We start from the raw sequence: 23380 nt of genomic DNA, 5'->3' as shown, positions 1-23380 counted from the left end.
GTCACTCTAGTCATGTTAGAGCTTTTTTTTCATCAAATGAATTTTTTTAAATGTATTTTAGTACTTCTTTTACATTTCATGTTTAGTTGTTCTGTTGCTGCCTTTACGATTCTGTACTTTAAATATTTTTCTTTTCTCTCTATATTTATTTTTCCTCAGACTGGTTATGCTGTTATCTGGTTTCTATTCATTTGGCCTCTTCTATATATTTTTCTGTGATTTCCTGTTTCTTCAGGTTACCATATCTGAAATCCTCTTTTATTCCTTAAGCATATTTTCTTTGTCACATTTGCATCCACAATCTAGTTATGTCTCCTTTTCGACTGTATCTTAGCTCTTTCACCAGTTTTTCTAAGATCAAGTTTCTATGATGAAATTTGTGATTAGACTGCTTGAACATTTTTGATCTCTGACCAACTACATGTACTAGCTTAATTGGTTGCATCTTCTCCCATCACTATTAAGGCTCCACATTCTCTTAAATATCCTTAATATTTGACACATACTCTGACCCTTTATTTTGAAATCTCACTTTTGATCTTGACTTAAGTCTTCTTTAATCTTCTCTTGTAGGTCTAACTGATATTTTTCTCCACATGCAGGGCATTGAAGTGAAGGAATAATTTCTATCCTTAAGTAAAGTGACAATGGGGCATATTACCAAGGTGGCGATATTGAATTATCGCCGGTTTAGCGTCAGTTTTGTCCGCTAATAGGCGATAATTATATTGCTTTATTACCAAGCTGTCGCTAACTGATGTTAGCGACAGTTTTAGGCGATAGCGAGCGGTTTGGGGCCCGCTTTGCATGTCAGCGATATTTGTCGCTAATGACATGAAAGTGGGCGTTCCCAACCTGTTAGCGACTGAAACAGTCGCTAACCTCGCTATCTCCTATTACCAACACAGACGTAGAGATGGAAATATTTCCGCTATTGCCTAAAAGTAACACCTGCTCTGACCAGTTCTTTGCCATGTTATCCAATGGGAGGTGGATAACATGGCTAAGAGCATTTGGTCGCTAATGCATGAATATCGCTGATTTTTCAGCGATATTCATGCATTTCGCATGAATTTTATCGCTTTTGAGATAAACCTTGATAATAGCAAGGTATCTCAGCGATAAAAATCGTTGAAGGTCGGTGATAACATTTTTGCCGCTAACCCTGCTTAGCGATAAATATCGCTATTTCCTGGTTATATGCCCCAATATTACCTCTTTACTCCCTGGCTCAGAGTAGGCTGAAATGTTCTGCTTAAGAAAGTGATAGGATGCCTGCTAAAACTGTCTGACTCTCGAAACCCTTCCTGCACTTCCAAATACCTTAAGTAGATAGGACTCTGAAATGTCTCATAGTAAAACATTCTCCAGTATTGGCCATTGTAGCAGATGTACCTCTCCAAATACTTTTCACAGACACATGGCCCCAGTGCCTCCCACAGAAAGATCTCTTAATGGCTTACACGCTGTCAGGATCATTGAGGATCACAGAAGCACATCGCAACTACTATTACAATAACACCGCTGGAACTTCTCAACATTTCATTGAGCCAAACTTTACTCACTTTAAAGTATCGCATAGTATTCACCCAAGTCCTTAACATCTCATTAATATTAACATTCTATTTTGGGTTTACAAGCATGGTCAACCATAACGTTTTCAGTGTATGGTCTGGATTATCACCTCTCCTTATCCCACTTTCTATGCATGCTACTTACTTTCTCTCTGCAGCTTTCACTGTCCCATCCCTTTTCTCCTTATGCATATCTCCCTTCCTAATCATCTTCCCATGTGCAAGTCTCCCTATTCCCCGTTACCTCTCTCTCTCTTACAGTTCTATATCCTTTCTGTAACCTATCTTCTGCAGATATTCCCCCTTAAAATACTTGCCAACAAACTTTCTCCTCCCTCATGCCATACTGTTCCTCCTCTCTACCTCTCTCCCCCTCTCACTTCTGCTGAAGCCTCAAATCACCACTCTGTCCACTAGTCACTCTTTGTACCCTTTTTCCCCTCTCTTCTGTAGTGTTTAAATCAATATTTAACCCTTACTTCTGATATTGTCCTTTCCACCTTCCGATTGATCTTGCCAGCTTGCGTTTTGCTACTGAAATTCAATCCTTAAGGTTTTTAGAATAATTAGACTTTCAGGTGTTCAGAGACAATCTCCCTCACTTCTCAATTAGCCATTTTGAATTATGTAGCATACCAGAAGGGAGGCTATGGACCTAACGATAGGTAAAGTAAATGCCCAAATTTTATTTGACTTGCAAACCAGGTGTAGCTCAGGATATCGAATAAACTGTTTGTATAGATTATCTATATCTAACTCCATATATACATATGTTGGTGATCTATGATAGATGCGTAGATGTGGCGTTATAGTATATCTATACCTCCCTCTATTCACTTAACCTCTTTGATATTTTGTCCCTCAACATACTGGCCATCATAGTGTGACCCATGAATATTCTGGCTTCATTATCCTGCCCTACAATCGGAAGCATAGGGCCCATTGTAGAGTTTGGTGGACACAATACTCTGTTGCAAAGGTGGCGGAATATACTGTCCCCTAAATTCGTGGTTTACCCACATCATTTTGAGACATGTTAACCCTAAATTTTCTGGGGTTTGAGCCTCAATTGGCTCCTTTGACAGAAGATTCCCTCCAATAGAGAGATGGACTAGGGGCCGTTGGAGGAAGGACATTACACAATCCAACCTATTTAAGGTAGACAGTGTATTTCATTTATTTACTGTGTGTCACTGACAGAACAAACATGGTAGTTAGGGACAGAAAAAAATTACACCCACATCATGGAAGAACTTTGTTGATTTTTTCACACACGATCTTCTAATTTGAGAGTGTGTTTCTACAAAGCAAAAAATAAATTAAACTTTGGTGTGTGACCACAAAAACTGACGGATGCTGGCCAGCAATTCTTTTCCTTATTGGAAGGACCCACATGATGGATGACTACTGGATCTGCGGTTATCTTTGATTTTTTATGTCTGTTAGGATTGTGGAGGTAATTCCCTAACCAAACCCAATACTTCACGTCCCTAATCAAAAATATGGTTCAGTGACCCCTTCAAAGCCTTGTACCCCAATGCCGTTGCATTAGACTCACTAATGTTAGCTATGCACTGATCAGGGAGCGAGGAAGGTGAACACTGATAGGAAATCTACGCCAGCATGATCTCCAGTGTCTGCTAATACCCAACAAATAGTGCTGCTGTATACCAACTGATTTGAGTTGCCCTCATTTTCTTCAAAATAGACCGTCCAGTGAATTTGTTATAACCAGTGAGATGCTTGCCTCCAGTCATTTGTGTTTCATCTTATTTTCAGCAGGGTGTTTCCTTTATTCTTTTAGTGGGACACACCCTTGTTGATAGAGTAGTGTCTATCACCATGATATACTTCTATCACCTGACAGTTTCTCTTCAGGTTACATGACAAGGTGCACAAGTCCCTTTCTGATGTATAATATGGCCCACATCCTTGTTGACTCTCAAAATTCTAAATTGCTTTGATTCTCCCCTCATTGGTGCATTTTGAAAACGCATTCTCCTTTATCACTTGCTATACCACTCAAATCCTATTTCACTCAATTTCACCCTTTGCTTGCTTCCCCCATTCTGAGATCTCATCCTTGAACTATCACCAGTATTTACCGACCATTTACCTATTTGTCATCTTTGTTAAATAAATGTGATTAAAATAGTTCATCGCTGATTTCAAGGACATGAACAGGCCACCATTCCATACAGTTCATTTTATCTTTCCAGAGATCATCTAATATTTTCCTACAAGGTTCCAATAGGGACTTGCACCTTAAACATATGTATTATCTTGTGATCTTTAGTTTAGGCAGTAGGGAGGGATCTACAACTGGATACCCTTCGTCTGATGTGCTTTCAAAAAGGTTTCAAAGATATGGCTATCCATACCTGCTGTTCCAGTATATCCATCCACCTTGAGTCTATAGCGAGACTTGGAATCTCCAACAAAGAACTTGTCGTACACTGCATAGGCTGTCTCAGCGCCATCTCTGAGATCCACACGCAGCTCATACTGTCCCTGGGATGTGATTTGATGGAGGTTATCCAGGCCTGTCGAGAAAAAAAGAATTAATGCAGGATAAGCATATTTCAAAACGTGTTATTCTTTGTGACTGCCTATTATATATTGGCATGTCAATACATTAACATTCTCTAAGGTTTAACAAAACTCATTATGTTGTCTCATTTCCCTTGGGTTTCTAAGCTCTTTTAGATGTGGGCACCCTATGTCTCAAAGGGAAGAACGAGTCCGTATGTTTCGTTTATCAACAGTCATCTGGTTGTTATATGCTGCTTCAGCCTGACTTTAACCCCTTGGCTGCTGGGGTAATTTTCCAGCTGTGCTGGGGGAGGCGGGGAGGCGCCTGTGGCGCCGCTGTGCTTGTGACGAGCTCAGCTCGTCATGTGCTACAGTGCTCCTGTGCTCATGACGAGCTGAGCTCGTCATGGCCACACCCATTTCAATAGAACGCTCAGCACAGCAGGGGAATTAGCCCAGCGTGCGAACGTTCTAATGACCATGACGAGCTCAGCTCATCATCAGCACACGAGCACCGTGGCTGATGATGAGCTGAGCTCATCATCAGCACACAAGGGGTTAAGTTATGCTATTTTTTGTAGCTGAGCAGCAAGATATCTAAATAACCTACCAGGAGGAAGGGCTGCTATGCTGTAATGGTGATCATTCATGGAATGACAATGAGGTCTTTAAAATGTATGAGAGACGCAAGTAAGGTATTCCTCATTTTACTTTTCAAAGGACGTACAAGACCAGAAAAGGGGTAAGAAGTCTTGATTCCACTGAGGCACCGATAAAGGTGCTGAACACCAAACAATTTGCCATAACTTTTATTTTATTTTTAGACATTTAGGGGAAGAATAGTTTTGGACTTCCATGAGTGAGGCCTTTCTTATTATTTTGAGATCCTAGGAATGAGATTACTTAGGTTGAAGCCATTAGGCCCCTTTCAGTGTGTTTTATTGCAGCAGAGATGATCTCATGCAACAGCTTGGAAGACAGAGTGAGGGAGCATTATTGAGACAGGAGGTCCCTCTTAACTTCAACGCTGACATATTGCAAGCCTTCCCAAAGTTCTAGGTATATCCTTTGTATCTGGCATGGAAATACAATATGAGTAGACACCCCTTAAATATTAATAAGTTGATTTTAAATATCATGTTCATACTTCTATAATTCTTTAAGAAGATTGCAAGTTCACACTAAGAAGGTGGCATAGTGGATAGCCAGCAAGGTGGCATTGAATCCTCAACAATTACCAGTCTCAGATGATTAATAGGAGGTTGGAGCCGTTTATTACTTTAAGCATAATGACAATACTCTAAGCTGTAGAGAAGGCAAGCTTCCATATGAATTTTCAAATATGTTGCATTTCTTTCTTACACTTTCTGTCCCTGAAACCCAGCAGACTGTATACTCTTGAACTAATAAGCAAGTGTAGGTCTGTGTTATGTAAATCATCCCTGGGTGCAATGCTAAAGTATGTCTGATTTTTGTGTTTCAGGGGCATTTTCATATTACAAAAGTGGCTGGAGACGCTTGTGTGGCCCCTTTTGTATAGACAGTACCAGTGCACATAGAGAGCTGGCTCTATCCCAAAGTGGCCTTTGCTAATTTGAATTGAGACGTGGCCCCATTCAAGTGAGGGAAACACTTTGCCTCTGTGCCCACGCCATATCATGGGTGCACTTGCAGAGACAGTAAGAAGGTGCATTGACTGTGCACAACAAAGAGGTGCCAAGGACGCCCCTATTGACCGGATTTAGAAACTCCCATGACCCCCCGCCCCACCCTACCACCGACATACCCTTTCAGTGACTGGCTGCACTTCTCGGTAGGGGGGATCTCTGTCCCACTTAAAAGTGCTGCCTGCACTGCTTCCATCAGCCAGTCTACCTTTCACAAAAGTGCTGTTGTGAGGGCAGCATGAGTTTGCAGCTGCTGTGGGGACAGTGCATTATTGGGCATATCACCAAGCAATAGCGATAATTATCGCTATTGCTTGGTTAGAGACGAATATTTATCGCCGACCTGCGGCGATTTTTATCGCAGATAAACCTTGGTATTACCAAGGTTTATCACATATGCGATAAAAATCGGCCGCAATGCAAGAATATCGCTGAAAAGTCCGCGATATTCATGCATTACCGAGCTAATGCTCTTAGCCACGTTATCCACCTCCCATTGGATAACATGGCTAAGAACTGCTCAGGGCAGGTGTTAGCTATTGGAGATATTCGCGCTTAGCGCGAATATCTCCAAAAGTTGGTAATAGGAGATAGCAATGTTAGCGACTGTTTCCAGTCGCTAACATCTTGGCACGCCCACTTTGCATGTCATTACTGATAAATATCACTGACATGCAAAGTGGGGCCCAAGATGGTCGCTATCTCCTACTAGCTGTCGCTAACTGGTGTTAGCGACAGCTAGGTAATAGGGAGATAATTTTATCTCTGCTTTCTTCGCTTTTAAAGCCAAAAAAGCGGAAATAAACCCCCTTGATAATATGCCCCTATATGTTATAGGGCTCCCTGCCCTGATTGTGCCCAATGAACCTAGTTAAGGTGCTCCGCAGTGCTACTATGAACAGTGTGCTTGTTACATAATAAGACCCATAGTATTTTGGGTCTTTCGGCACTCAACAGGTTTCCACCTTTGAAAAGATAGTCGAATAAATGCTCCTTCAGTGCAGTCACCTACTGTAGGCAAAGCAACTGTTAAACAAAATGTTGGGGGGGGGGGTATTTATTGTAAACCATGATTGTCAATTACCCAAGAAGAACTCCTTTGTCGGGTCTCCAAATCCTGCGGCATAGGTTTTCCAGTTTCTGTAAAAGTCTTCTTTTCCATCAACACGTCTCAAAAACACCTGAAGACACAGCAAAAATAGCATTAAACATGAAGGGATAGAAGTGGGCGCATTCAAAGGTGAATCCTCCCAGTTTCTTTAAGTATTCACAAAGGAGGTAGACTTTCATAGGATATAACGCTATATACATTGGGTTTTATTGAAGACAAAATGAAGAAAACATTTAATATCGGAATGTCTTCTAATCCTATTTATTACAATCTCATATGTTCATAATCATAAAAACGAATCTTTACAAGGATGACAGGTCTCATACTAGTAGACAATTACAATCATTTTGTTATTTTTATCTTCATGAATCTCTAATCCTTGACTCCACGATATGGAGCAGGCGTAACATTTAATATAACTGTATTTGACGCCGATAAAGCGTGTGCATTCCAGAGCTTCCATTCGTTTCATTTACAAGTCACTGGGAGAATTTAACCATATTATATTTGAAAAACTAACATCTGTCAGCGTTTTTCAGATCAGTGCATTTGCCAATTCACCCTATTTGTATTCAGATCATAATGACTCATTGCCTATTTCTGAAGTAATGTCATGTAATGAAAATTTAAAGAGTGCACTAACACCCAGAACTGGGCATTTAGATGCTAAGAAAAGGTCCCCTACTACCAGCGGAGAGTCACTGAAGGACCCAAGGAACCGTAAAATGCCAGGTTTTTAATTCTTTAAGGCAGAGGGGACGATGAGAAGTCAGCATTTCTAGGTTGATTCACAAGATCATAAGCAATACTCACAATCCATCCTCCACCATCTTCAGACATGTCACAGTACACCTGCTGCGGCTTATCCTTGTCTCCATTCAAATAGATGGTGTACAGGCCAGATGCTGTTTCTCCATTCAGCAGCGCTTGGGAACAGTCCTTGGGGAATGGATAGAGCAGGCCAGCTGTACACAAAGGGAGAAGAGGAGTTTATGAACACGTCATTAACATAAACACTTAGCAGGAGCTTTTATTCATCTCGCGTATCTCTCCCTCTCCCTCTCCAAATCATGTTGTGTGGGAACAAGAGACTGTGAGGTTGACACCACATATGCATCTTTTTATTACTGCTTCTCTCTGACAGCCAGGCAGGTGGATGAAGGATAGATAGATAGATAGATAGATAGATAGATAGATAGATAGATAGATAGATAGATAGATAGATAGATAGATAGATAGATAGATAGATAGATAGATAGATAGATAGACAGACAGACAGACAGGCAGGCAGGCAGGCAGGCAGGCAGGCAGGCAGGCAGGCAGGCAGGCAGGCAGGCAGGCAGGCAGGCAGGCAGACAGACAGACAGACAGACAGACAGACAGACAGACAGACAGACAGACAGACAGACAGACAGACAGACAGACAGACAGACAGACAGACAGACAGACAGACAGATAGATAGATAGATAGATAGATAGATAGATAGATAGATAGATAGATAGATAGATAGATAGATAGATAGATATTCATTAACCAACCCTTATGGTTTCGCATGCCAGTTGTATCTGCATCTCACTATAATATTTCTTCACCAAAAGGTATGATTGAAATGCTATATTCTATAGTGTAATCGATAATCAGTATATCTGGTGCTTGCAAGGGATATATCAAAACAACCATATTTAGGCAGTGCTATTTCTTATTTCCGAAACTTGTGTACACATATTGCGCACATGGGAAGAGAATGTTGAAAGGAACACTCGTTAGTAGATGTCCATTGCAATCTGAGATACTACGTGACCTGTTGACTGCCTTCCATTGTAAATGATCTGAAGAAATTCTACTCGCTCAGCACCTGTTGCTACGCAACCTTTTCATGGGTCAGCATAAATACTGCATGGAAAACACTGAGCCTAAAGTGCTCTCTAAATCTTCTTAAGAATGGATAATGAGGTTCCTGGCACTGAACCACAAAGTGCTAACTCGATCTGTGGCAAAGCTGGACTCCACTTGCAGGCTCAATAGATGGGTATGGTACAATGGAGGAGTCTAGAGACATATTTTGGATGTGTGGGATCGCTGGTTTATCTGGACTAAGCGGGGTTGGTCTCATTGTTTACATACAGTGCACATCTCCTTTCAGAATGCACCAGGCATGGCCCGTGCCCGGCGTTATACTGGGGCGGTGACGTCAGGCAGGGGAGGGTCAGGGTAGGGGGTTGTTAAATGCGGGATATGGACCATTAGAGGTAAGTACCGAAAAAATAAAATAAAAACATTTCTTTGCCCACGCTGCATCGCCAAATGTGATGCAGCACGGGCAACGAAATTCGTTTTATTTATTTTTTTCGGTACTTACCTGTAATGGTCCATATCCCGCATTTTACAACCCCCCCAACCTGACCCTCCCCTGCCTGACGTCACCGCCCCAGTATAACGCCCGGCACGGGCCGTGCCTGGAATGCACCCTTGGAGGAAATTCATGGTTGAGGTGCAGCACCTGTGATGTCATTGCTGGTGTACCACGCTTAACAGAATATTACTCAGAGCATGAAGCCGGTATGCCACTTGAACCTCTTGCTCTACCTACATGCGTTCAGGCTAGACAAAATAAAGGTGTCAGCATCATGACGGAGATGTGGCGTTTGAGTGGAGATTCTGCACTCATTCATTTCCATCCACAAGGTCACACTAATGTTGACATCAGATCTTAGTATAGGTAATAAACTTTTGCAAAGTGCTAATACTAAAATTGTTGGTAAATTCCCTTTTAGCTCCTAGGCTACCCAATGTCCCATTGATGGACAATTCCTGAACAGAGAATGTAAACCAATGTTTACGTTTGTGGGTGTGCTAACACTTACAGGGCATTCTAGCCCTCGAATGCCCACTTAGCTCTCACTTCCCACACCTGTGAGGAGATTTACTCACATGAAATCTTCAGGGAGTAAGTCTTTCTATAAGCACAAAGCTCATTTTATGTATTAGTATACACATCAAACTTTGAATGACAGCCCATAGCTGTCAAAAGTTTTGCATATGTGAGGAAAATTAATAAGGACTCCAACATCGTTTGCCTCAGACAGCATGTAAGAAAATAAGTGATACATAAATTCATGGTTTATGAGTGAGAGCGAATAAAAGTAGTAAAATATGTGTTCCGGAATACAAAAAACACGGATCTGGTTCTAAGTTTGTATGTGCTTGAATGCCAGAACTATAGAGAAGTAGGGAACCTGTGTGATACTAAACGAGTGTGAAAGCGGTGGAATTGACTGTTGTAGACGATGCTTCTGTTGCATGCCAGAATTTGATCATAGAGAAGTAGGGAACCTGTGTGATACTAAATGAGTGTGAAAGCAGCATAATTGAATGTTGTAGACGATGCTTCTGTTGCATACCAGAACTTGATCATAGAGAAGTAGGGAACCTGTGTGATACTAAACGAGTGTGGAAGAGGCGGAATTGACTGTTGCAGACGATGCTTCTGTTGCATGCCAGAACTTGATCATAGAGAAGTAGGGAACCTGTGTGATACTAAACGAGTGTGGAAGAGGTGGAATTGACTGTTGTAGACGATGCTTCTATTGCATGCCAGAACTTGATCATAGAGAAGTAGGGAACCTGTGTGATACTAAACGAGTGTGGAAGAGGTGGAATTGACTGTTGTAGACGATGCTTCTGTTGCATGCCAGAACTTGATCATAGAGAAGTAGGGAACCTGTGTGATACTAAACGAGTGTGGAAGAGGTGGAATTGACTGTTGTAGACGATGCTTCTGTTGCATGGCAGATCTTGATAATAAAGGACTGGGGAACCTGTGTGATATTAAAGGACTGTGATGGCGCTGGAATTGACTGTAGAAACAATGTTTCTGTTGCATGCCAGAACTTGATCATAAGGAAGTTGGAAACCCGTGTGATATTAAATGAGTGTAAAAATGGTGTAATTGACTGTCTTAGGCAATGCCCCTTGATGGAAGGTCTTAGAGGCTGAACTCACTTGTGGTGAAGACTGTTTGGATGGTTTTGCTCCTCACATCTCCATTCATTGCCAGCAACTTCGCAGTGTACTGAGTGGATGGGCTGAGATCTACCAGATTGTAGGAAGTCATGTCGGGTCCGAGGATGACCTCCTGTTGTTGGAAAAAAGTTAGAGATGGGAGAACATTCAGTATGTATTGTCATCTTAATATGGCATTCACATTTCAGATATATGTAAATTAACCATACATTCTTTCACCAAGTGATAGTGCACCTTTACTTAAAATCCAGAGAATTTTCCAATTGTCATATTTCTGCAAATTCATAACTGTTTTTCTGAAATATTCATGCTTTAGTAGGGTCCATTACTGTTACATTGTGGTAAAAAGTAGGTAAAAACCTGCTAACAAGAGCTTCAAATACAAGTCAAATATTTGTTCTCGTTTTTAAGCAATATTAGAAGGTTTATTTAAAAACGGATTGACTTACACTTACCTAAATGTCCCATGTTTAAAAGTCTCAGTTTCTAAGGGAAGAACATGAACTTTTTGCTCCATGTAAGTGTGCTCTAACAATGAACAACGTTGGTATTGAGGAACGTATTTTTGAACTACTTATTAAGGCACACTAGGGCTTATCATCACCATTATCAGAAGCCCCCTTTTTCCCTGTACTGCCCCTTATGGATATAGCTGTTTCTTTTCTCCCTGATTTTAAATATATACAGAAACTGAATAGACAAAAGATCAGCTAGGGAACCAAGGATCAGAAATCCGGTCTCCAGTTGTACTAAGTGGAGTATTCTGCTTCCTGGTTAGCATATGTGGTGGGAGAGCATTGAACGGAGCAATAAAAGGTGAAGTATCTATATAGCAATGTTTGTTGGGACATTGAGGTTTGCATGTCCAACTTGATATAAATGTCCAAACAAATATCCAAACTGAAAACTTTAGTATATTTAATTTATGGAGGAGATTGTTGTGTACAACTACTCTTAGGAGAGTTAACCATAGGAGAAGGTTAAGTACGCTGAGAAGCAATGAGAGATGAATGTGAGCTTTCATTTGTGGACATACATTCCTGCATGTGTATATATCTGGAGAGTCCAATATCATACCTTGAGGGTTCCGTCCGCAGACTGGTACATTAATATGAACCCAGTGATAATAGAGCGTGGGGGTCTCCAGGTCAGCAGTGCTGTTTCGGACTGAATTTCGCTTGCAGCAAGTTCTCGAGGTGCATCAAGGGCTATGAAAAGGAAATATTTTCAATAATTACGGCAATGCAGCACAAAATAAAGGCATACTATTAAGTCAGATGATCTGAAAAGGAAAACACACAGTTGTAGTGCACACAACTCCAATTTTACTCTATGCTGGTAAAGAGACAGGTATTATGGTACTTCTAATATTGGTCATGACTAATATGAGATCATTTTTAATCAACAGGTGGAAGCTTCTGTCATAACACAAAGAGGATACACCTACCCACTATGCATTCTTAAGGGACCTTTCATCAAAACTCTTTAATTAGTCACTGTTGTTATATGTGTTAAAAAGCTACCACTTCTTTAATGGAGCAGTTTGCATAAAGAAGTCATGTGACAGTGCATCCACCATAAGGCTCTTTATTTCGTCATGGATGAAGAACAGGCGCGGCCGGTAGTGGGAGTACCGGCCGGGCGGTGACGTGGGGAGGGGGAGGGGCAGGGTGGGGGGGTAGTAATGTATGGATTACCGACTCCAACAGGTAAGTAAACATATAAATAATTAAAACGAATTTCGTTGTGCGCACTGCATCGCATTTGGTGATGGATTTAAAGAAGAAAAGCTGTTTAAAATATATATGCTATGCTTGAGGTAAAGTATATAATAAGGTTGTATGTACAATATGTTATTTACTAGGTATAGCAAACTGAAACATCCAAACCCCTGAACAAGGACTGTGTTTAAGTGGTGAGTGAAGTGTATAGGTGTTTTGTATATACAGTATGGTTTCAGTGCACCAACAAAATAATAGTTCATGGGGACAGTACCTGTAGTGAATTTGGTAGACATTGTTGCACTCTTCTGTGACCCTCTGACAGCATAGATTGTCAATGTATATTGTGTTGACGGCTGGAGACCAGTAATATCACTTTCAACGTTGTTACCAGAGATGGTCTTAGTTGTTTCTGGATCTAAACGGCAAGAATAGTAAAGAGAATTGTTATAACTTCACAGGACTCTTAATTGCTTAGGTTCAACAAAGCGAGCTACAAAAATAAAAGTTTCTGAATAATGTTTCTCAAAGTGATGTGGTGTGTGTGCGTATATGTGTTTAGTCCTATATTATGGTTAAGGTGTTTTCCTCATTAAGCATTATTTAGATTTGGTTAGTTTTATGTATTTCACTTTTATAGCTTTATTTCCCAGAAAACGTTTATTCATCTGCAACTGAAGCCCTCTCATAGCCTATTTCGAACCCTCTATAATAATATGCACTATTTAGGATACAAATCTCTCAGCATGTTAACATACCTAACTTAGTTTACTTTACTCATCTATTTCCCCAAAATTTGTGCTTCGAAATCTCTTAATTGACTTCTAAAATATGTCATTTATGTCTGTAGACCGTGTAGTAAGAACTACCTATGAGCTTGAAAATATGACACATAAAATACTCACATCCAATATAACAAGCAAAATTAAATGATTGTGAAAGAGTACAGTAGGAAGTTCTTTGAAGTGTGAAATTGAAGTTGAAGCAGAGAAAGTAGAAATATTTTTCAACATTCAGTCAGAGAGTAGTTTGTAGTTAGGGGGCCGCTATATACAACAAGTGTACAGTGATAGTATTAAGAGAACATTGAAATGAATGCAGGGACATTGCTATGTTCCTAATGATAAATGAAAGCTACAACTAATGCACATATAACTGAAAACAACAAGTGTAGGGCGGAGGAGAGAAAAGAAGTGTGCACAAGCAGGAATGCTGAATCTGGTCTCTTTAAATCTGTTTTATAACTTCTTCCATTTGTTCTATTTCACTCTAAAATACAGCCGACACTGGTTTCTTACTCTTTTTCAACCTCACATAAAGTTTCCTCTTCTTCAGAATCCATATCAAATGGAGATTACATCTGTATTATACAAAAGGAGTGACATAAAGGTATATTCCTAAAGGTTCAACTACTGATAAATGTGTTGAAAGATGAGTGTACATCAGTGATAGACCTTCCAAAGCACTCTGGGTTGGTTCATGATTCATTGATTAATATCAGACCGTTCCATTTAGAAACTTGTAATGAGTGCAATATAGTAATCACAAATATAAGTATAAAAATGCTAACAGTGGCTTTGAAATCTGCAATAGCTTCTGACCCACAACAGTCAGGAAGCATTACAAAAATAGGGCATTGAAATTTAAATGTCACTTTCACTTACCGTTATCAGCAGCGTACGAAAGTACATAGTTATCGACTGAGGCAATGGATGGTTGCCATTGGGCTATGGCGTCAGTCTCTGTGATGTTCACAGCTTTCAGGCCGGATGGACTGTCCAAGGCTACAAAGAAGACCATAGTGTCTTTATATCCATGAATTACATCAACTAGGACAAAACATGCTATAAACTAAGATTCTTTGCATTTCTTAGAAATCACACCCCGTGAAATGTTAGATATGCTAACCAGTATCTGGGTTAAGCTGTAATGGCCCCTGACACTCTTCAATTCACACTATTGAACCTCCTTAAACCAGTGGACAATAAGTAGTCTCATCACATTAATTTCATTTCTTGTTTCCTTTATAGTACTATTAATCTATTGATCAAAGCACACTGAGGCAGAGATTCCTCATAAGTACAAGCATCATAAAGGTGTAGTAATCTGGATTCACTGCTCTATTACAGGTTATTGGAAAATTCCTAAAGAGAACAATACCACTTCTGTTTCTTGGAGAAATATGCTATCAACACCACACGGGTATGGGTTGGGAATACTGATGCCAGAGTGTCCATGGGTGACAATATCATGTCCATTGATAGGTACGTTTTTAAAGATTTTCTATGCCACATATACATGTCTTGGTGAATATATATATATATATATATATATATATATATATATATATATATATACATATATATATATACATATATATACATATATATATATATATATATATATATATATATATATATATATATATATATATATATATATATATATATATATATATATATATATATATATATATATATTAGGCATGGGCGGAAAATCCGTTCCGCTCGCGGATTTTGCGGATTTTCGGGAAATCCGCAATCCGCGAGATTTGCGAATTTCCTGCAAAATCCGCGAGCAGCGGATTTTGCTCGCACTGCTCGCACTGTTCGCGTGAGTTCGCGCCCCGCGAATAAGTGCGAAATTGCAGAAATACGATCTAAGCAAAACTGAAAGTAACTACTTACCAGGTTCAAAAGTTCAGGCACATCATTAGTAGCCATTTCCTGTAGCGCTTCCTGAGGGGCCCCTCCAGAGTTCAGTTGCCAGTTGAAACTATTATGTGACCCTGCTCTGAACCTCAGAATAGTTACACATATGCCACAAAGGTCATGAATTACAGCTAAGGGAGACAAGCAGGAGCCAGGCTGGAAGTTAAAATCCATTGATCAGCCCCTAATTCATTATTGTCAGTTGGGGCAGGGCAGGTGTTGTAACTAATTTTGCAACAATGAAAGCACTTAGCAAGTGCAAAAGATCACTAATCAGGGCGCACTAAGGAAGCAGGTGCCAGCTAAAAAAATATTCTGTGACACATTAATCAGCCCCAAATTAATTCAGGTCACTTGAGGCAGGGAAGGTGTGCTTTGCTTTGCCGAAAATAATGTACACTGGACAACCAGAGGGTGTGGTGATGAAACAGAGGGTGGCATGGGTGGGCCAGAGGGTGGCATGAGTAGTCAGAGAGTGGCAGTGGTGACAGAGAGTGGCAGTGATGAAGAAGAGTGTCCCAAACAGGTTGGACACGTAGAAACAACAAGTTCGCAAAACTTGCGACCCGACAGGTAAGTTCGCAAATTGCGAAATTGTAAAAACCCTCGCGAACTGGCAGAAACACGGGCGAACACAAAAAAAAAAATCCGCAAATTCGCGGGAATTCGCGGATTTTGCGGATTGCGAATCCGCAAATCCGCAAAATTCGCGAACGCGAGATCCGCAAAATTCGCTCATGCTTAATATATATATATATATATATATACCATGCAAAGCGGCGTCCCAAGCGTGCACTGAGATGCAGATTAATCCACACAACACAGCAGGTCTGTCAGAAAAGGTAGACTTTATTCACGCCATAAGCCCTACGTGACGCGTTTCGCACTCCATGAGTGCTTGTTCACACAAAGGTACTCAAAAGTTTGCCGTATTTTACGTGTGTTCGATGTAAACATAAACAACGGACCAACAAACATAACACTGTAATGCAAGGCGCCATCTTCGAGTTCTCTGACATGGTATCATTATATACAATAACTTGCAAAATATATAGGTTATCATAAACAATACTATTGTACAACTCTCCTTGTCATGTATTTCTGAAATTCACTGATTGCCAGACTGGTCTCGTCAAATATACAATAATACAATACATGTACGATGTCCGAGAAATTTACGACATATAAATAATAATGGCATATCTAGTGAGTCCGTATGTAAGAGCCGTGTCTAGGAGTGTCAAACTGGCTATGGTTGCATTGTATTGTAACAGTGAAAGAACCGGCGTACATAAAAAGTCACATGTATGCCGGTTCTTTCACTGTTACAATACAATGCAACCATAGCCAGTTTGACACTCCTAGACATGACTCTTACATACGGACTCACTAGATATGCCATTATTATTTATATGTCGTAAATTTCATCGTACATGTATTGTATTATTGTATATTTGACGAGACCAGTCTGGCAATCAGTGAATTTCAGAAATACATGACAAGGAGAGTTGTACAATAGTATTGTTTATGATAACCTATATATTTTGCAAGTTATTGTATATAATGATACCATGTCAGAGAACTCGAAGATGGCGCCTTGCATTACAGTCTTATGTTTGTTGGTCCGTTGTTTATGTTTACATCAAACACACATAAAATACGGCAAACTTTTGAGTACCTTTGTGTGAACAAGCACTCATGGAGTGCGAAACGCGTCACGTAGGGCTTATGGCGTGAATAAACCCTACCTTTTCTGACAGACCTGCTGTGTTATGTGGATTAATCTGCATCTGAGTGCACGCTAGGGACGCCGCTTTGCATGGTATATGATTACCGGATGCCTCACCGGCAGCGCGCCACCCCCACTTGACGAAGGTTACTCCAGAGAGGCGATCCTTGGACTTATATATATATATCACTTCAAGGTACGTATATGTGGAATTAAAGATAGTGAATCCATACCTCCCTTTGCACACATACCAATTAGATATTGTGTCCTCCATTATTCTGGTATTCTGGTCATGATATTGAGACCCATCGATATTCTGGCTTCAAGATTCCCTACCATAACCCACTACACATGTATCTCTTTGACTCTAGAAGTTTTACACCAAATGGGCATGCACATGCTAAAAGTATGAAATTTAAAAATCACTAATAATATAAATAAAATGTAAATCTCACTAACCCATTGAGCAAATATTACAGGTGTCTATGACCTACTCTGTCATTTAATGTCAGATACCTTTAAGACTGTAGAGGGTACTGCTGGAAAATATTTTGTTGAACCTCTATTTCATATGTGCCGTTTGACTGTTTGTTCCATTCCTCTAGTCAGCTCAGTGGAAAGGTCCACACTCCCAGACCATGGTTCTACTCAGCTATCCAATTCGGTATGAAAGTGATAAAGGAAGGTGTTAAGCTACAGCTCCTGGTCTTTGGAAGTTAGTTAGGCTGAATGATACTCTCAGACTGATTGAGAAACGCACCTGAATTTGAGACATCAATGGTGTGTGATGGCTTCACTTGCACTTGGATATGAATGGGATTCCAATATTATGGGCGGGCCCTTCACTGAAAGGGTGTCAGTTGGAGGCAAATCTGACCTACCTCGTAATCAGGGCCTTAGTTGTCTCAATGGAGTGCATATAGGCTTTGGGTACCCACTATCGGAAACCATGGTCTAAATTAGGTAGCATTTCAGAATATCAAACACAAAAATACCATGTTTCCAAAGTATCATATTAACTACTAAAATATTGTGAAGGTACATATATATATTTAAGAGTTGATGTACTTTTTTAACTCCAAACTCATTTACCTTACTACTGTTATATATATTTACCTATATGTACCTACCTTCACAATATTTTAGTATTTGATATCTTGGCTACAGTATTTAAAACTCAACACTCAAGTGATATACCCTTAACTTGGCATCAATATGCCGAATTTCTGCAAATAGGCTGTACACTTCATAGTTCCAGGTGCAAACCTTTCCATGCAGACAATAGACCTCACAAATTGATACGGCCATCACCCTCTGTACAATCATTTAATGCATCATTTCCAACAAGCTTGTGTACATTAATGACACACATGCATTACACATTGTATCATACAGGTCAGAGTTAATGTACCTCATGGGTAGTAAAACAGCAAAGCAACTCGTTATTATTGTATTTACCACTATCAAATGACTCAGAGCTGTTGTGATTTAATTTATTACTGGAATCATTTGAGGAAATGCAGCAAGATAGAATTTTTCATATTGGTTCTATTCTAAAAACAGAATGTGCAAGGGGTTCCATATCAACCCATGTTTACGCTTGCAAATCTATCTTAAGTTTTGAATTTGAATTTTGGAACATTCTCACTTTCTACATGCAGGAGAACCACTAGGTACTTCACTTGTGTTTATATTCTAGATCTAATATGTATAATTAACATCTGCACCTTACCTGTTGTCAGAGGTCCTGATATTGGTCCACTTTCATCAAGTGCTTTGACTGAAACAACAGTGACAATATAATCAGCACCTGGCGTAAGTTTTAGTAGAGTGGTTCGCGTCTTGGTTCCATCCACCGTCACAGTCTGTGGAACACCTTTGATAATACAGAAGAAACAAAAACGTTAAGAGACAGTTCACTCTTCAGAAAACATGGCACCATTTAATAACATAATAATAGCTTTTCAACAATAAGAATTTGACTGTGAAAATAAAATTGTGTGTGAAAATGAGGTGTTATCACAAACTGACTGAGCATTTTCAAACATTTTAAAGCAAGATATAGTTATTCCTCCACTGATTGATACAATTAAAACTATATTCATGAAATGTAAAACCCGATTTACTCAAAGCAGCATTAACCCCTTCGATGCTGATGACGAGCTCAGCTTGTCATCAGCCACGGTGGTTGTGTGCTGATGACGAGCTGAGCTCGTCATGTAACGCGGCTTTTGGAAAAAAGCCGCATAGCGCAAAAATAACCCCCGCTCGCATGTGGTTAAAAGACACGTGTGTTTTGTGACGGTGTAAATCTGCATAAGCTCCATGGTCAGCTTTGGAAAGTGATAAGGGCATTCAGCAAATGCATGTGCTGATGACTTTACTGGACTAGAATTTGGGTGCCAACGCTATTTATTTTCCATTATTCTATTTATGTGTCCTCGCCTTTATCTCTGGTCCACATTATATGTGTGCACAACTAACTAGTATTGTGGGTCCACTATGTGGCTAAAAATTCTAAATTTGAAAACTGAGAAGCCTGCCCAAGAACAATGACCAGAGAATCTTCAAATGCTCCTAAAATGAAAGGAAACTTTGTTTGCCCAATCTTTCTCTTTAGGCAGACATATTTGTAACACCATCATGGCCAATATATTCCTCCATTTGTGTCAGTGAAGCCCTATATGGACTATTAAAGCTTTAGCCCCTATCAGTACATATTGAGCCACAAAAATTTCACAATGGACGCACAATATTTTCTCAATTGTGAACATTTTATAAAATGTCTGGAAGTACATATTCACAATGGGACTGTGTGTGTGTAACCTGCTGTAGTTCCCTGGCAGTGTGTCTTATCTCTCTAAACACATCCAGAGCTTGCAAATTCCCATGAAGAAGCACAAGAATGTGGTCTCGGATAGAGCTGCGAAAAAGAGAACTGCCAGCCTGTCCACGCCATTTCTCAAAAACTGTCCACCTCATTGTTCAAAAACTAATGAAGCTCCACAGGTGTACAGTGCCAATTATTGTGCATTTAGAAACAACATTTTGCTTAATTTAATATATGCATTCTCTTTTTCATTTAAATTATAATTGTCATATTGACGTATTCAGCCAGTTAGTTGATCTAACAATCAATCAACAAATTTGTCTGGCTAATGTTCAGTTTCTGGGTTCTCCCTGCTTAAATCTTCCAGCACACTTCAAGCACAATCGCTTACTCAAACTAATGACACAATGCATGTAACACCCTGATATGACACCCCATGAAAACACTTGCCTCTTTGGGAGGTCTGGAGTTCGGATTTCAGAAAACTGCCCAATATTATCAGAATCGTTGTGTATCACAGATAGGTAGTTATTGTCTGTAGTGGTATAGTGGACAAAAAAAGGATGGTCTGGTTTTCGGCCCAGAGTAATTTCCTGTTCTCATTGTGCCATAGGAAAGAAGCTGCTCCTTAGTGACAAAGCCCAAGTAGGTCGAAACTGGTCTGGGTTGGCTTATTTTCTTTGAGTAGGACCTGTCCTGGGAGTTAGTGCTGGATTATTCTTTTTGCAGCAGGACCGACTCTGATTTGCATATGACTGGTTCTTGTAAAGAGTGGCATAGTGGAAGAACACAGATGGACTGGAATTCAATGCAGGGTAATTATTAGTGGCCAGGATTAATTTAAGCAAATAGCTCCTAATCTCTTTGTAATCCCAATGCAATGCCTTAATCATGATGAGTATGCAAGCATGTGGATCTCACGTCATAGTGCAATAGAAACCAAGCAGCATCTTACTGAAGAGGATCACATCAGCTGAAACCGGATTAGGTTTACAGTATTCCATCGATTTCCTTTTTGTTTTTCCCGTTCACTGCCCCAAATGCGACTTGTATGCACAGGCGTGGGTCCCATGCCACTATGGCGTAGGAAACTCCTGCATCTTACCAACAAGGCCAAGATAAGCCGAAACTGGTCTGTGGCTGCTTGTTTCCAGTTCAGAGGGGATCCTGTCTTGAGAATGTTGGCTAGATTTGAATGAGGGTAGATGGATCTTGTCTGGAGTGGCAAGGGGCAAACATATGATGGGCTCAAACTCAGCACAGAGTGTCTATTAGTGACTGAAAATAATTCAACCATCACCTTTTTGCTTTCTACAAATAGGATACATTTTAACTCATCTCAAAACCAACAAGATAGGTATATGATTCCTCATGTTATCAACCTCAGAATAATTAAACCCTGAGTGCCTGATTCACAGAACTAACTTAAGACAAAGTCCTAAACTTAATACCATTTTGGTATTCACAGAAGGCATTTACTCATTTTGGTATTCACAGAAGGCACTTACTCATTTCGGTATTCACAGAAGTTAGGAGTCCTGACTTTAGGACTCCTAAATGCCTTCTGTGAATACCGAAAGTCTTAAAATTAGGATTTGTCTCAGTTTAGGAGTAGTGAAGTTAGGACTCCTAACATTTGGATTCCTAAGAAAAATCCTAACTTTAAGACTTTCGGTATTCACAGAAGGCATTTAGGAGTCCTAAAGTCAGGACTCCTAACTTCTGTGAATACCGAAATGAGTAAGTGCCTTCTGTGAATACCAAAATGAGTAAATGCCTTCTGTGAATACCATAATGGTAGTAAGTGTAGGATTTTGGCTTACGTTAGTTCTGTGAATCAGGCCCTGAGTCACCCTTGTTGGGACTCAGACCTGTGATGATAATTATGTTTGCACAGATTCTACAGGCAGCATTTTAACCACCTTTGTCAGACAACTGGTCGCAGCTATCCTGCTGTAAAGAGATAACAAACAGTGGTCCATAAGATATTTACTTTCTTGCAAGTAGTTATTCAGCAATAGGGAACTTCCCATCAAGCCTAAGTGTTTGCCATCTTTCAATTATTAGACCTGTCATGGAATTCAATGTCAGCATCCACTTGGCAGGCGAACACCGCTTTGGTGATACCTCTGCGTCAAATGCCTTTTATCTTACCTCCACTTGTTGAACTGTAGATGATCTTGAAGCTATCAACTCGTGTCTGTGGGGCAGTCCAGCTAACAGTGGCTGAAGTTTCTGTGATATCAGAGAAGGAAAGTCCTTTTGGAGCTCCAACAGCTGTGGATAATATAAGAAATGTAATTAATTCATATTGTTCCTGCCCTTTGTCAACAGTCTGTAGGCACCCACTCTTCTCTGATGGGTAAGGCGTAAGGCGTTGTTAATATATGAATTCCCATGAGGAGAGTTTCACTTTTTTTTCTAGATATTTGCCTCAATTATAAGTTATATAAAAGAAGTCTGGAGGTGTATCACCATTTTCTTCTCTGGGGATAAGAAAATGCTAATATGAGATTGCAATCACTCACTTAGGGTGTGCAGGGACACTTGAATACAATAACACCATGCAATGGGGTACTTAACCGCTATTTTTACCACCATAGTGTAAAGATCTGAATGAAGTCAGGATAGCTCACAGCAATACATGGCATTGAGAAGACAAAGTGTGTTGGGCTTTCTCAGACAATTTTCCTTCATTAGGACGTGAAGTGCATACTTTACTTCTCTCCCCTTGAAAAGAGTTGATGCTGGATGTGATGCAAATTGTTGGAAGAAAAGGTATCACTGCTGACAGATGGATGAACTTCAAATGTGTGGTGAGAGCAAGATATGTTTTCCTTCTCTCTTTGCAAAGAATTGGTATTGGATGCAGGAGAGATGTGTGAGATTGGACGGGTAGAGGATGTGGCCTAACGACTAAGGCGGTCGATCTCAAATCTGGGGAACCTGGTTCGAGTCTCGGCAATGAAACTCAACATCCTGTGATTCTGGGCAAATCACTTAATCCCCCAGTGTCTTACAAAAATGAATGTGTACTTGTTTAACACAACTGGTGCGCATGTAAAGCGCTCTGATATCTGATACCTTTGGATCAAGTTTGCGCTATATAAAACTCCGGGGAAAAAAAAGCTGTGTCCTGCAACAATTGTTCTTCTTCTCACCAGCTACATTGGTTTCCTACTCAGCGCTTTGGGGTACACTTAGAGCAGCTTAAAACCTTTAACTAGCATAACATCTTGATATAGACTGAGATCACACTACTTCTTATCTTGGGGTAGGAATGTAGTTTCCTGAAGGGAGCTAAGATGGTAGTGATGTCCTAGTACCCTATGGCTATATATGTGTTCAAGGATGGAGTACTGTTTTCTCCTTTTACATAAGATCCTCACTGAGCCCAGTAGGAAGAATAGCCGAAAGAAGGCGATCACTTTGAACACTGGGACCAGCATAGCACCCCATGAGAGGCGGGGTACAACTTGAC

General features: G+C 40.1%; 1 protein-coding gene across 3 annotated transcripts in view; it reads right to left on the bottom strand.

The window, feature by feature from the left end:
- TNC (tenascin C) overlaps nt 1-23380 on the bottom strand; it is a 157451-nt gene that overhangs the window by 4625 nt on the left and 129446 nt on the right. For all 3 annotated transcript variants that reach the window (XM_086921101.1, XM_086921102.1, XM_086921103.1), the window contains 9 exons: nt 22054-22176; nt 18802-18945; nt 14294-14413; nt 12904-13047; nt 11986-12116; nt 10888-11020; nt 7698-7849; nt 6858-6954; nt 3956-4117 (listed from right to left, as the gene is read on the bottom strand). In XM_086921101.1, coding sequence (XP_086777227.1) covers nt 3956-4117; nt 6858-6954; nt 7698-7849; nt 10888-11020; nt 11986-12116; nt 12904-13047; nt 14294-14413; nt 18802-18945; nt 22054-22176 — 1206 coding nt within the window. The remainder of the gene's footprint in view (nt 1-3955; nt 4118-6857; nt 6955-7697; nt 7850-10887; nt 11021-11985; nt 12117-12903; nt 13048-14293; nt 14414-18801; nt 18946-22053; nt 22177-23380) is intronic.

This window comes from Lissotriton vulgaris, chromosome 5 (genome assembly GCF_964263255.1).
Source record: "Lissotriton vulgaris chromosome 5, aLisVul1.2, whole genome shotgun sequence".
NCBI lineage: Eukaryota > Metazoa > Chordata > Amphibia > Caudata > Salamandridae > Lissotriton > Lissotriton vulgaris.
Note: the sequence above shows the minus strand (reverse complement) of the source record. Positions and strands in the feature narration are given on the sequence as shown.